Raw genomic sequence first — 14744 nt, 5'->3', positions numbered from 1 at the left:
ACGATTTCAATTTTCTTAAATTTTTTGAGGCTTGATTTGTGACCCAAGATGTGATCTATCCTGGAGAATGTTTCGTGTGCACTTGAGAAGAAAGTGTATTCTGCCACTTTGGGGTGGAATGTTCTATAAATATCAATTAGATCTATCTTGTCTATTGTGTCATTTAAACTTGAGTTTCCTTATTTATTTTCTGTTTGGATGATCTGTCCGTTGGTTTAAGTGGGGTGTTAAAGTCCCCTACTCTTATTGTGTTACTGTCAATTTCTCCTTTCATGGTTGTTAGCATTTGCCTTATGTATTGAGGTGCTCCTATGTTGGGTGCATTAACATTTATAATTGTTTTATCTTCTTCTTGGATTGTTCCTTTGATCATTATGTACTGTCCCTCCTTATCTTTTTTAACAGTCTTTATTTTAAAGTCTATTTTATCTGATATGAGTATAGCTACTCCAGCTTTCTTTTGATTTCCATTTGCATGGAATATCTTTTTCCATCCCTTCACTTTCAGTCTGTATGTGTCCCTAGGTCTGAAATGGGTCTGTTGTAGACAACATATATATGGGTCTTGTTTTTGTATCCATTCAGCCAGTCTGTGTCTTTTGGCTGGGGCATTTAATCCCTTTACATTCAAGGTTATTATTGATGTATATGTTCCTATTATCATTTTCTTAATTGTTTTGGGTTTGTTTTTGTGAGTCTTTTTCTTCTCTTGTGTTTCCTGCTTCGAGAAGTTTCTTTAGCATTTGTTGTAAAGCAGGTTTGGTGGTGCTGAATTCTCTTAGCTTTTGCTTGTCTGAAAAGCTTTTGACTTCTCTATTGAATCTGAATGAGATCCTTGCTGGGTAGAGTAATCTTGGTTGTAGGTTTTTCTCTTTCATCACTTTAAGTATATCCTGCCACCCCCTTCTGGCCTGCAGAGTTTCCACTGAAAAATCAGCTGATAACCTTATGGGGATTCCTTTATAGGTTATTTTTTGTTTTTCCCTTGGTGCTTTTAATATTTTTTCTTTGAATTTAATTTTTGTTAGTTTGATTAATATGTGTCTTGGTGTGTTTTTCCTTGGGTTCATCCTGTATGGGACTCTCTGTGCTTCCTGGACTTGGGTGACTATTTCCTTTCCCATGTTAGGGAGTTTTCAACTATAATCTCTTCAAATATTTTCTCAGACCTTTTCGTTTTCTCTTTGCCTTCTGGGACCCCTATAATTCAAATGTTGTTGCATTTAGTGTTGTCCCAGAGGTGTCTGAGCTTGTTCTGAATTATTTTCATTCTTTTTTCTTTATTCTGCTCCTCAGCAGTTATTTCCACCATTTTGTCTTCCAGCTCACTTATTCATCCTTCTGCCTCAGTTATTCTGTTATTGATTCCTTCTAGTGTATTTTTCATTTCAGTTATTGTGTTGTTCATCTCTGTTTGTTTGTTCTTTAGTTCTTCTAGATCTTTGTTAAACATTTCTTGAATTTTCTCAATCTGTGCTTCCATTCTACTACTGAGATTCTGGATCGTTTTTACTATCATTACTCTGAATTGTTTTTCAGGTAGATTGCCCATTTCCTCTTCATTTATTTGGTCTTGTAGATTTTTACCTTGCTCCTTCACCTGTGGCATACTTTTTGCCATCTTATTTTATTTTACCTTTTTTTTTTTGAGTGAAATTGTGCTCCTGTTTTACTGGTTGTTTGGCCTGAGGCTTCCAACACTGGAGTTTGTAGGCTACTGGGTAGAGCTGAGATGGGTCTTGGTGCTGAGATGGGGAGCTCTGTGAGACCTCACTCCTATGAATATTCCCTGGGGTCTGAGGTTCTCTGTTAGTCCAGTGGTTCAGAATCAGAGCTCCCACTGCAGTAGCTTCCGCCCAACCCCAGGCTTGCGAACCAAGATCCTGCAAGCTGGTTCACTCTGGGGTTCCTCCCATATCCTTGGGCATTAGAATCCCCCACCAGCGGCCGGCAGGCTCCCTAGTTGTGGGGAGATGCTAACTCCACGTCTTCCCACACCACCATCTTGACTCCGCCTCTCTGGATTGATTTTTATATGTCCTGCTTGGGATTGTTTTTTTGTTTGTTTGATTTTTTGTTTGTTTGTGCTTCTTGAGTCTAAAGATTTTATTCTCATCAGTTATGGAAGATTCTCAAGTATTATCTCTTTGAATGTAACATTTTGCATATTGTCTTTATTATGTCTTTGTGGTATTGCAGATATTAGACCTTTTTATTCTGTTTTCTTTATTTCTTGTCCTCTCTTTCATATTAACCTTATTTTTTCACTGTAATCTTAATTCAGATCTAAAGTCGGTTTGCTAATTTTCTCCTCAGCTTTGTCTAATTTTCTTTTATCTAGTTTGCTCCACCCCCAGCTGTGAGCCAAGGCCCATAATGACAGTTAACCTTGTCATCTCTTCTTCCTTTGCCAGCTGATAAGACTTCTTTCTATCTCACCCTTATGCTAATGTTGTAGCTTTCAAGGTTCTAGGTTTATTCAGAAAATTCATTTCCAGCGTCTCATCTAGTGGGCTCCATAGGGGGCTTTGTCTTCAGGGGCTTCAGTGCTTACCTACTACTGATATTTACTTCTTCCTCCTTGTTTCTGTCTCCTGAGGATTTTCCTTCCATTTTTACAACCTAAGCTCTGTATTTAAAAGGGCATTTGTTGTAGTTTATCCAGTATTTCAAGGTGTTTTTATAAATGTGTAGGCCTCCATATTAATGGAAGTGGTTCACGTCTTTTTAGGATGAAGGGGGAAAAGCTTTATGGTATTAAATGGACTTTTGCAATGGATCTCCTATTAATATTTTTGGCTAGTATTTTATATCATGATCATTCTTAACCATTAATATTAAATTAGAGTTGGCTATAGTAGGCATTCAGTAGTCAGTCCTCAGTATTTGCAGTTTGTAGTAAATTTCAGGTTTAAGGGAAACTGAAATCATTCTTTAAAAACAACAATGAATATATAAATTATATGAATTCATCTAAAATAGTTGGCTTCTTAATTCAGCTTTTAACAATAGTGACTTTTTCTACAGAGACAGCAATTCTATTTGGGAGATGATTTGAAAAATAAAAAATTCATTACTTTTTCCTTTATTTCCATCTATCTCAGTGATTCAGATTCTCTGCAGGGTTCGATTTTGCCCCCCTCCCCAGGTAGCATTTGACAATGTCTGGAGACATTTTTGTTGTTGTAATTCGGGGAACAGAGGGGTTGCTAGTGTCATCTAGTGGGTAAAGGCCAGGAATGCTGATAAACTTCATAAAATACATAGGACATCCCCCACAACAAAGTATTATCTAGCCCAAAATATCAGTAGTGCTTAGGTTAAAAACCCTATTTATAAAAGGAGCTATAATTTTCTCAGTTACCTAGCTGAAATTGATAAATCTTACTTTAAAATGTAACATATATGACACATTAAAACTACCCAGAAATTCATACACATATACTTATTTTCTTAACAATTCTAGTTATATCTGTTGTTGATGAAAAATACTCACGGTAGCAAGTTATCCCTCTCATTATCCATAAATATAAGGTGTTAAATTAGAACCATGAAGCCTTTGAGAGATGAACAAGGTTAATTTATGGTTTAGCTTTGGTAAATAATCGAATAATACTTATTTTCTGATAGTGATATAATCAAACCAACAGTTAGCTCTTTAAACTATATAGTGTATGTGTGCCTTTCAAAAAAATGAACCCTGCATCCTTTATAAATGTCCCAAAGAAATATAGAATCAGGGTTTAAAAAAAAATAGATTTTACCTTTTTCTAAAGGGCAGAAAACACATAGAATCATTCTTAATAGTGATTTAATCATGATACAAAGCAGTTGGTTTTGAAATAATCCACATTGCTTTGTCAGATTCATGTGCATTACTTCATATTTGTTTTTGCTTGTGTCATGAAAATGGAAGATTTGTGGTATTGCTTATTTGGGTTTTATTCCCATTATATTTTTGTCGTTTTTAATTAAAAATGTTTAATCTTAAAATAGTTTTAGACTTAAAGAGAAATTGCAAAAATAGTACAGAGATTTCTTTTATTCCCTTTACCAAGCTTCTCCTAATGTTAACACCTTACATGAACATAATCATCAACCAAAGGAAATCCACATTGCTACAATATTAACTAAACTACAGACCTTACTTGGATTTCACCAGTTTTTCCCCTAATGTCCTTTTTCTGTTTCAGAATCCAATCACGCATTGCATTTAGTTGGCATGGCTCCTTCGTCTTCTCCATTCTGTAACAGTTCTTCAGTCTTTCTTTGCTTTTCACGAACTTGACGCTTGACAAGAACACTGGTCAGTTATATCTTACATAGAATGTCTCTCTCAGTTCAGGATTGCCTGACGGTTTCTCTGGAGTAAATTGAGGTTATGTTTTTGACAACACCACCATATAAGTATGCTGTACTCTTTCCAGTTCATCATTTCAGAAGGTAAATGGTGTTGAAATGTTTTATTACTGGTGATATTATCCTTGGTAAGGTGGTATCTGCCAGATTTCTCTACTGTAAAGTTGCTCTTTTTCCCTTTGTAATTAATCTTTCTTGCCATTACTTTAATTTTAAAAATTTTAATTTTATATTGGAGTATGGTTGATTTACAGTGTTGTGTTAGTTTCAGGTGTACAGCCAAGTGATTTAGTTATACATATACATATATTCTTTTTCAGATTCTTTTCCCATATAGGTTATTACAGAGTATTGAGTAGAGTTCCCTGTGCTATACAGTAGGTCCTTGTTGATTATCTATTTTATATATAGTAGTCTGTATGTTAATCTCAAACTCCTAATTTATCCCTCCCCCCACCTTTCCCCTTTGATAACCATAAGTTTGTTTTAATAGAAATAATTAAGTTTCTTAAAATTTTTAAGTTTTATTTATTTCTTTTTCTTATTTTCTTCTAAAATTATTTCTTAAAATAATTAATTTTAACAGAAAACAAATGTGGAAGAGATAAAAATTGTTCTGTTTCCTCAAATACTTTGTGAATATTTGGTTTAAATAGCATAATCTTATAAGTTTTATAATTTTAACATCTTGTTTTCAGGTAGTTAGGTTGGGAAATGACTTTTTTTTTAAAACCTTAACATATAATTTCAGAACACCTATTTAACTTGAAGTTTGCTGCAAAAGAACTTAATAGGAATGCCAAGAAATGTGATAAAGAAGAAAAGGCTGAAAAGGCCAAGATTAAAAAGGTAAGTAATTTTTAATCTTTTTACTTTTTTTAAACTCATGAAATGAGCACAGTTATATGATGGAAGAGTGGTTGTTTTAGTTTATTTTACATTGAAGAAAGATTACTGGCTTTAGCATTTTAAGCCAAATATCTATTTAAGTAAATTATTTATTATCTGACATAATTAATAATGGCTTTTTTGTTTATTTCTACTTATGTGTACAAGTATGGCTCATAACACAGAGTATAACTGTACTGTTATCTAACTGTTCTATTGCCTACATCTAATGACTGTCCTTTGGTTTGTAGCCAGAACCACTGTTACTGAGAAGTATAAAGCCTGTATGTAAGAATAATATTTCACATTTTTAGGCTCATTTGAATTTCTGTAGTCTCTAAAGTTTTTTTTTTTTAACATCTTTATTGGAGTATAATTGCTTTACAATCATGTGTTAGTTTCTGCTGTATAATGAAGTGAATCAGCTATATGTATACATATATCCCCATATCCTCTCCCTCTTGCGTCTCCCTCCCACCCTCCCTATCCCACCCCTCTAGGTGGTCACAGAGCACCCAGCTGATCTCCCTGTGCTATGCGGCTGCTTCCTACTAGCTACTTTACGTTTGATAGTGTATATATGTCAATGCTACTCTCTCACTTCGTTCCAGCTTACCCTTCCCCTCCCCGTGTCCTCAAGTCCATTCTCTACATCTGCATCTTTATTCCTGTCCTGCCCCTAGGTTCATTAGAATCTTTTTTTTTTTTTTAGATTCCATATATATGTGTTAGCATACAGTATTTGTTTTTCTCTTTCTGACTGACTTCATTCTGTATGACAGACTCTAGGTCCATCCCCCTGACTACAAATAACTCAATTTCATTTCTTTTTATGGCTGAGTAATATTCCATTGAATATAAGTTTTATATATACATAGTACATAGCATTAATGTATATTGTGACTTGTGTATTGTGTATTTGCTAGGATTCATAGGACTCAGCATATAGTTGGACTCATGGCTATGACATATTACACTAAAGGAAACAAAGGGAAAACACATGGGGCGATGTCTGAAGGAATCCAGGCTTCAGCTTCCAAGAGTCCTCAGTGGAATCACCCAGGACAAGCTTAATTCCTGCAGCAACAAATTGTGACAACATGTGTTATATGTTGTCTACCAAGGAAGTTCTCCTGTGACTAGGAGTCCAAGGCTTTTATTGGTAGTCATGCAGGGATCCTCTTCCTAGCACACACCAAAATTCCAGTCTCCCAGAAGGAAATCCAGTGTTTGGCATAAACCACATTGTTTGTATAGAGAGTTTAGGCACAGTGAGCCACTCTTAACTGTTCTGGGAAAGATGGAAACCTTCCCCAAATCCAAGTTCCTAGATGCTAGTTACATGCCAAACTTGCAAATAGACCTTTTGAAGGACAGCAGACTCAGGCTTGCTGTGTTAACTCTTATCTGCACATGTGTATTTATATATCTATTTTTAATATTTTATTAACTTACTCTGATCTTTGGTAATAGCGTATATCCTACCCTTAAATTGAGTCACTTTGGGTATTTTGTCTATGCTCTTAATAGAGAAAACTTTATGGGAAGAAAACTTTCAGAAAAGGAGATAGAAATAGGCTGAGTTAGAAGAAAAAATACTTAAAATTGATGTATTAGCATCATCCTTTTCTAAAAGTATAAGCCCAACTATTGCAAGGAAAGAGAAAGCATAAAAAAGATTTTGGTCTAACATTTTTGTATATTGAGGAAACTAGAAATAATCTAAAAATAATTTTTGAATTTATAAATCCCAGGCAAGTACAGCAGTATTAAAATATGCATATTCCCAACAAACAAAGTCCAGGCCCAGATGGTTTTACTGGTGAATTATACCAGACATTTAAAGAATTAAAGTACACCTTTGAACAACACAGGTTTGAACTTCACAGGTCCACTTGTACACAAATTTTTTTCAACAAAGACGTACTATAGTACTACACTATTCATGGTCAGTTGAATCCGCAGATGCAGAACTGTAGATACAGAAGGCCAACTGTAAAGTTATACATGGATTTTTGACTGAGTGGGGGTTGGCACCCCTAGCCCCATGTTGTTCAAGGGTCAACTGTAATACCAATCAACCTCAAATTCACTCATCCAAAAAATTAAAGAGGAGGGGACACATCCAAACTCACTTTATGAGGCCAGCATTACCCTGATACCAAAACCAGACAAGGAAACTACAAGAAAAGAACATTATAGGCCAATATCCCTGATGAACATAGATGTAAAAATCCTCAACAATATAGTAGCAAACCAAATTCAACAATGCATTAAAAGGGTCATACACCATGATTAAATGGAATTTATTCCAGGGATGTGGGGATGGTTCACCATCCACAAGTCAATCAGGGTGATACACCACATTAACAAAATGAAGGATAAAAATCATATAATCATCTCAGTAGATGCAGAAAAGGCATGTGACAAAATTCAACATTCATTCATGATAACAGCTCTCAACAAAGTGGATATAGGGGGAATGTACCTCAACATAATGAAAGCCGTATATGACAAGCCCACAGCTAACATCATACTAAAGGGAGAAAAGCTAAAAGGTTTTCCTCTAAGATCAAGATAAGGATGCTGACTTTTACCACTTCTATTCCACATACTGCTGGAAGTCCTAGCCAGAGCAATTAGGCAAGAAAAAGAAATAAAAGACATCCAAATCAGAAAGGAAGAAGTAAAACTGTCTCTATTAGCAGATAACATGATATTACATATAAAAAACCCATGGCATTATATATAGAAGAATCCACCAAAAAACCATTAGAATAAACAGATACAGTAAAGTTGCAGGGTACAAAATCAATATACAAAAATCAGTTGTGTTTCTATAACTAATAATGAACTAGCAGAGAAATTAAGAAAACAATCCTATTTACAATTTCATTAAAAATAAAATACCTAGGGAAACTTAACCAAGGACGTGAAAGACTACACTGAAAACTATAAGACATTGATGAAAGAAATTGAAGAAGACACAAATAAATGGAAAGATATTCCATTCTCATGGGTTGGAACAATTAATATTGTTAGAATGTCCATACTGCTCAAAGCAATCTACAAATTCAGTGCAATCCCTATCAAGATGCCAATGGCATTTTTCACAGAAATAGAACAAATAGTCCTAAAATTTGTATGGAACCACAGAAGACTCTGAATATCCAAGGCCATCTTGAGAAAGAAGTCTCAAACATCATGCTTCCTGATTTCAAACTATATTACCAAGCTGTAGTAAATGAAACAGTGTGATATTGACATAAAAACAGACACATAGATCAATGAAACAGAATAGAGAAATCAGAAATAAACCCACACATTTATGGTAATTTATTTGCAACAAAGGACCCAAGAATATACAATGGGGAAAGGACAGTCTCTTCAGTAAATAGTGTTGGGAAAGCTGGACAGCCACATGCAAAAGAATAAAACTGGGCCACTGTCTTACAACATATACAGCAGTTATCTCAAAATGGATTAAAGACTTGAACTTTAAACGTGAAGTCATAAAACTCTAGAAGAAAATGTAGATGGTAAACTCCTTGACACTGGTCTTGGCAGTGATTTTTTGGAATTGACACCAAAAACAGAGGCAACAAAAGCAAAAATAAACAAGTGGGACTACATCAAACAAAAAAGCTTCTGCACAGCAAAGGAAGCCATGAAAAAATTTAAAAGGCAACTTACTGAGTGGGAGAAAATATTTGAAAACCATACAGCTGATAAGGGGTTTATATCTGAAATATGTAAATAATTTATACAAGTCAAAAGGAAAATACCAAACAATCTGATTTAAAAATGTGTAGAGGATCTGAACATACATCTTTCATAAAAAGACATACCAATTTGCCAACAGGTACATGAAAATGTTCTCAATATCACTCATCATCAGAGAAATGCAAATCAAAACACAATAAGATATCACTTCACACCTGTTAGAATGACTGTCATCAAAAAGACAAAAAGCAAAAAGTGTTGGAGAGGTTGTGGAGCAAAGGGAACCCTTGTGCACTGTTGGTGGGAATATAAATTGGTGCAGCCACTATGGAAAACAGTATGGAGGTTCCTTGAAAAATGAAAATTAGAACCCACCATATAGTCCAGCAATTCCACTTCTGGGTATTTATCTGAAGGAAACAAAAACACTAACTCAAAAATATATATGCACCCCCATGTTCATCGCAGCATTATTTACAATAACCAAGACATGAGGGGCTTCCCTGGTGGCGCAGTGCTTAAGAATCCACCAGCAAATGCAGGGGGCATGGGTTCAAGCCCTGGTCCGGGAAGATCCCACATGCTACGGAGCAACTAAGCCAATGTGCCGCAAGTACCAAGCCTGTGCTCTAGAGCCCGTGAGCCACAACTACTGAGCCCACATACCACAACTGCTGAAGCCTGCATGCCTAGAGCCCATGCTCCACAACAAGACAAGCCACCACAATGAGAAGCCCGCACACCGCAACGAAGACCCAATGCAGCCAAAAATAAATTAATTTTTTAAAAAAGACATGAAAACAACCTAAGTGTCCATCAATGGATGAATGGAAAAAGAAAAGTTGGAATATATATATATATATATAAAGTCGAATATTATTCACCCATAAACAAGAAGGAAATCCTGCCATTTGCAACAACATGGATGGACCTTGAGCATATTATGCTAAGTGAAATAAGTCAGAGAGAGAAAGGCAAATTCCATGTGATCTAACTTATGTGGAATCCTAAAAAAAAACTCACGGATAAAGAGAATAGATTTGTGGTTGCCAGAGGAAGGAGGTGGGGGGTGTGTGTGAAATGGGTGAAGATGGCTGAAAGGTACAAGCTATCAGTTATAAAATAAGTCCTGGGGATATAATGTGCAGCGTGGTGACTACAGTTAATAATACTTTATTGTATATTTGAAAGTTGCTAAGAGATCTTAAAAGTTCTCATCACGAGAAAAAAATTGTAGCTATATGTGGTTATGGATGTTAACTAGGAAAAAAATCTTGGAAAGTGTTTGAGGTTGCATATACTAATGTATTTATCACATTGGTGTTTATATTATTGAAGAATTGGAAACAAACTAAATACCCAGCAATCAGGGATCTTAATTGAACCATGTGCTCTAATTTCAGTCACTTATGTACTCTATCGATTTTGCTATACTGGGGTACCATCTGAACTATTTAACATTTTTCTTTAAATTGACTTTTAACTTCACACCTGGCCATAGCTATTACAGTATAGCAGAAAGCATGGATCTGTGCTAGTTATATCCATTTCAGATACACATTTAAATAAATGCATGCTTAAAATGAAGATACTTATGTCTGTGTAACATCTAAAATCATTTTATGTACTATCAGTAGTGTTTGTACCACATACGAGGAAAGCCCTGATTAATGGTACATCCATACAACACAGTCTTTTTTTTTTCTTTCAACACAGTCTTTAGAGTGATGATGTAGTTATATATTTATTGACTTAAAAATTTTTAATTAGGTGAGAAAACAGTATGCTCTGATGCATGTACTCTTGTAATTTATATTGTAATATTTCAATAAATAGGTTTATGTACTTTGAATACTTTATACTGAAATATTAATAGTGGTAATGGCTGAGTGATTATGGGAAAATTTTTAAACTTTATATTTTAATTTCTTAAAATGTTAATGAGTATATATCTTTTAATCATAAATAAAAAATTAAAGGACTATAAATTCTCCTTTTATTTCCTAAAAATACTAATTGTAAAACCTCTTAAATATTAAAAATATGTTAGTTGGGCATTGTTTTCCTCTTTCTAAAATATCTGTACTTAAGCTCCCTATATTTACTTTTGGTGTTTATCTTCACTGTCTACTTTTGCTCTGTTTAAAACAGGCCATTCAGAAAGGCAATACAGAAGTTGCAAGAATACATGCTGAAAATGCAATCCGCCAGAAGAACCAAACAATTAATTTCTTGAGAATGAGTGTTAGGGTTGATGCTGTGGCAGCCAGAGTTCAAACTGCAGTAACAATGGGCAAGGTAAGCCTTAATATCTGTAAATAATAGGAACTCTTGATTTAAGTTATTGGAGGTATTAAGAATTGTCAGAAATCTAAATCTACTGCAAAGTGCTACAAGGGTACTGGCCTTCCTGGGCAGGAGAAAGATAGTCAAAATGCTTAGTGAGGAAAATTATTTTGGCAGTGGCTTTTCAGCTAAGGTCTAAATAGTTGTCTTCCAATGAATAGTCAAAGATAAAAGATAGTCGATGCCTAGACCAGAAATACATAGCGTACTTTTACTGTTAAGGAAGCGGTAGATAAATTTTATAAGATGATCTACAAGTAATATAAGAAACTACATAAATTTTGAGGTTGTTTATATTATAGGATTCTCAGTCTTTTTTTTTATACTCCCAATAGGTAACCAAGTCCATGGCAGGTGTAGTTAAGTCTATGGATGCTACATTGAGGAGTATGAACCTTGAAAAGGTAAAAAAAATAAATAAATAAATTGATGTTCAGATAGTATCTTTTCAGAGTAAGTTTTTTCTTATGACCATATTTCTTTTTGCAGATTTCTGCCCTGATGGACAAATTTGAACAGCAGTTTGAAACACTGGATGTTCAAACGCAACAAATGGAAGACACAATGAGTAGTACTACAACCCTAACAACACCACAAGTAAGAATAGTTTCTCTACTTACACTAACTTTTAAAAATTACCCAACTTCAAAATATAATGGCTTTGTGAACCTAAATCATCTCTAGAATGTGAAGTAACCATCGTATATCCCCAAAATGCAAGTAGGAAGTTATGCTCTGACCCTGGATTCCTAAGGACATGTTAGAAGATGACATTTCCTATCTTGTTTTGAAGTTCTAAGAATTATTATAGGTCACATGTCTAGAGAGTATGGAACTTGGTTCTGCCCTGCTGCCAGTGGTCCTTATTGATAAAAGCATTGAACTAGAGACTCACTGAGGCCAGTGGGTATTAGGTATTATCCTAACGCCAGGTAAGTCATCTCATTGCAGATATTCTGCTTCCTGCCTACTCTTTAAGTATGTTATTAGGCACAGATCACAGATGAACAAATAGTAAATTACAAGATCAATTATTTTTCAGAAAACTAGGATGTTTTCTAGGATGTTGTTGAATCTGCAACTTAGAGATGTGCTAGAGAGAAAATTAAATTTGAAACTAGTTTGGATGTCACGTAAGCCAGAAATAAAGTTTTTGTGAAACTTGAATATTAAAAGAGAAGATTTATATCGTTATCACTCTTCTTTTTGATCCCAGCACCTATCACATGGTTCATCAAATAAACAAAATCTTGTTATCACTACATAAGATGATAATATGGATAATTTACAAAATAGGTTAGGAGAAAAATCAATAGCCATCCATCAAAATTTTACTGAAGGTGATGCCTTTCACTAAGAGGTAAGTAATAAGAGAACAAGCTTATATTCAGGTTTTAGAGTTAAGAAGAAAGTATTCATGTGTATGTCTTATAGAGAGCATATATTTAGCCATTACTTTTATACCTCCTCCAGAGCCTTGCTTCCCCAAAGTGTGGTGCAAAAATCAGGAACATCTGTATCATCTGGGAGTTTATTAGGAATGCAGAAACTCAGACCCTATCCACAGATATATTGAATTGGAATCATTTTAATAAGATTTACAGGTGATATTTATGCCCTGATTTTGAGAAGCACTGTCCTAGAGTTTCTGATTCTTATTCAGGCACCTTAGGTGATTTCCAGGTGATTTTATGGTCAAGATTAGGAAAACAAGGGGACTGGAAAAATGACTTGAAGTCAGGACACTTGGATTTCTAATCCCTACTCTGCCACTAATTAAGTTTGGGACCTTAAGATACTCACTACCTTGGGCCTCAGTATTCATAGCTGTAAAATGTAGGGTTGGATTTGATGATATCTAAATGCCTTTTAGCTCTGAAAAATCTTGAGATTCATTCACCTAACATTTGTTAAGCACCTTCTCCGGTTTCAGGTATTGTGCTAGGTGCTGGGGATATTCAAGTATATACAAAACATTTTTCATAAAGAGTCAACCAAAATTTACAACAGAAATGGACATGCTAGATGCCCAAATTCTCATACCTTGCTATTGAGTAATTAGAATTTAAATTGGCATATTCACTTTGGAAAAGCAATGCAGTAATATCTACAGTCCATTCTTAACATAGCAGCCAGAGCAATCCTGATAAAACAAGTCAGATCATGTCATTCTTCTGCTCAGAACCCTTCAGTGGCTCTACATGTCTCTCAAAATAAAAGCCAAATTCTTTATGGTGGGCTATAGTGCCCTCTAGGATCTGCCTCATCCTGCTTCTCTGACCTTATCTCCTATTATTGCTCATCACTCTACTAAGATATTGGCCTCTTTGTTATTTCTCAAACACACCATGTACATTTGTTCCTCAAAGCCATTCACTTGCAGGTTCCTCTCCCTGAATATTCTTCATCTGTCTTGCACTCATCCTCATTGCCCACTCCCCCATCTCCTTCAGTTCTTTGTTCAAATGTCATTTTCTCAGTGAGCTCTTTTATGATCATCCTACTTAGAAGTACACCAGTGGCACATCCACCGTGTGCTGTACTCCCTATCTACCATCCCTGCTTTATTTTTCTTCATTGTACATATCACCTTCTAATAAACCACATAATTTAAAAAGTTTTTATTTGCCCCTCCCTTTCATGTGCACACACTAGAATGTAAGCTTAATGAAGGCAGAGATATTTTTAATTATTTTTGTTTACTGATGTATCCCTAGCACTTAAAATGATATCTGGCATAAAGTAGGTGCTCAGTTAATATTTGTTGAATAAATCAGAGTATATGAAAATGCATGTGACCTATAACCTAGTACTTCTATTTTTAAATTTATACACAAAAAACCTACATGTGTATAAACATACTTCTACATAAGAATGTTCATTGCACTATTGTCTATAATCAGGAGAAATTAGGGGAAAATGTCTAAATGTCCAGAAATAAAATGGATAAATACAACTGAGAGTATTTTATATTACAGTACTATACAGGAGTGAAAGTTAATGAACTAGAGCTCTAGATCTCAATATAATTAGATCTTATAAGGTTGAATTAAAAAAACAAGTTGCAGAATAGTATACTTAGTATAATGCCATTTAAGTAAATTTTAAAAACACAATGATATTTTAGATATGAAGTAAAAACAACACAATCTAAATGCACAGAAGTATTTGATCTATTATTTTCTGAACTTCTTTATATTTTGAAGGTGAATGAAAGACAAGAGAGACTAAGGCCCAACAGCATTATTAGAGGTTTGCTTAAAATGTGGTACCTTGTGGTAGAGCTGTAACTACATCTTAGAGCTCCTACCTGTATGTTCAAAATATTTTAAATAAGTTAAAAACAAGTTTTTTTTAATTAATTGGACTCTATTCCCTGAGAACTCCTGTACTATTGTAAATATCTCAATACTTATATTTTATTCATC

General features: G+C 34.7%; 1 protein-coding gene across 1 annotated transcript in view; it reads left to right on the top strand.

The window, feature by feature from the left end:
• LOC309620705 (charged multivesicular body protein 1B2-like) overlaps positions 1-14744 on the top strand; it is a 44591-nt gene that overhangs the window by 15390 nt on the left and 14457 nt on the right. The window contains exons 2-5 of the mRNA XM_082377571.1: positions 5111-5208; positions 11122-11268; positions 11652-11720; positions 11806-11913. Coding sequence (XP_082233697.1) covers positions 5111-5208; positions 11122-11268; positions 11652-11720; positions 11806-11913 — 422 coding nt within the window. The remainder of the gene's footprint in view (positions 1-5110; positions 5209-11121; positions 11269-11651; positions 11721-11805; positions 11914-14744) is intronic.

This window comes from Balaenoptera borealis, assembly GCF_965194805.1.
Source record: "Balaenoptera borealis genome assembly, chromosome: X".
NCBI classification, from domain to species: domain Eukaryota; kingdom Metazoa; phylum Chordata; class Mammalia; order Artiodactyla; family Balaenopteridae; genus Balaenoptera; species Balaenoptera borealis.
This window is presented reverse-complemented; position numbering and strand designations above follow the sequence as displayed.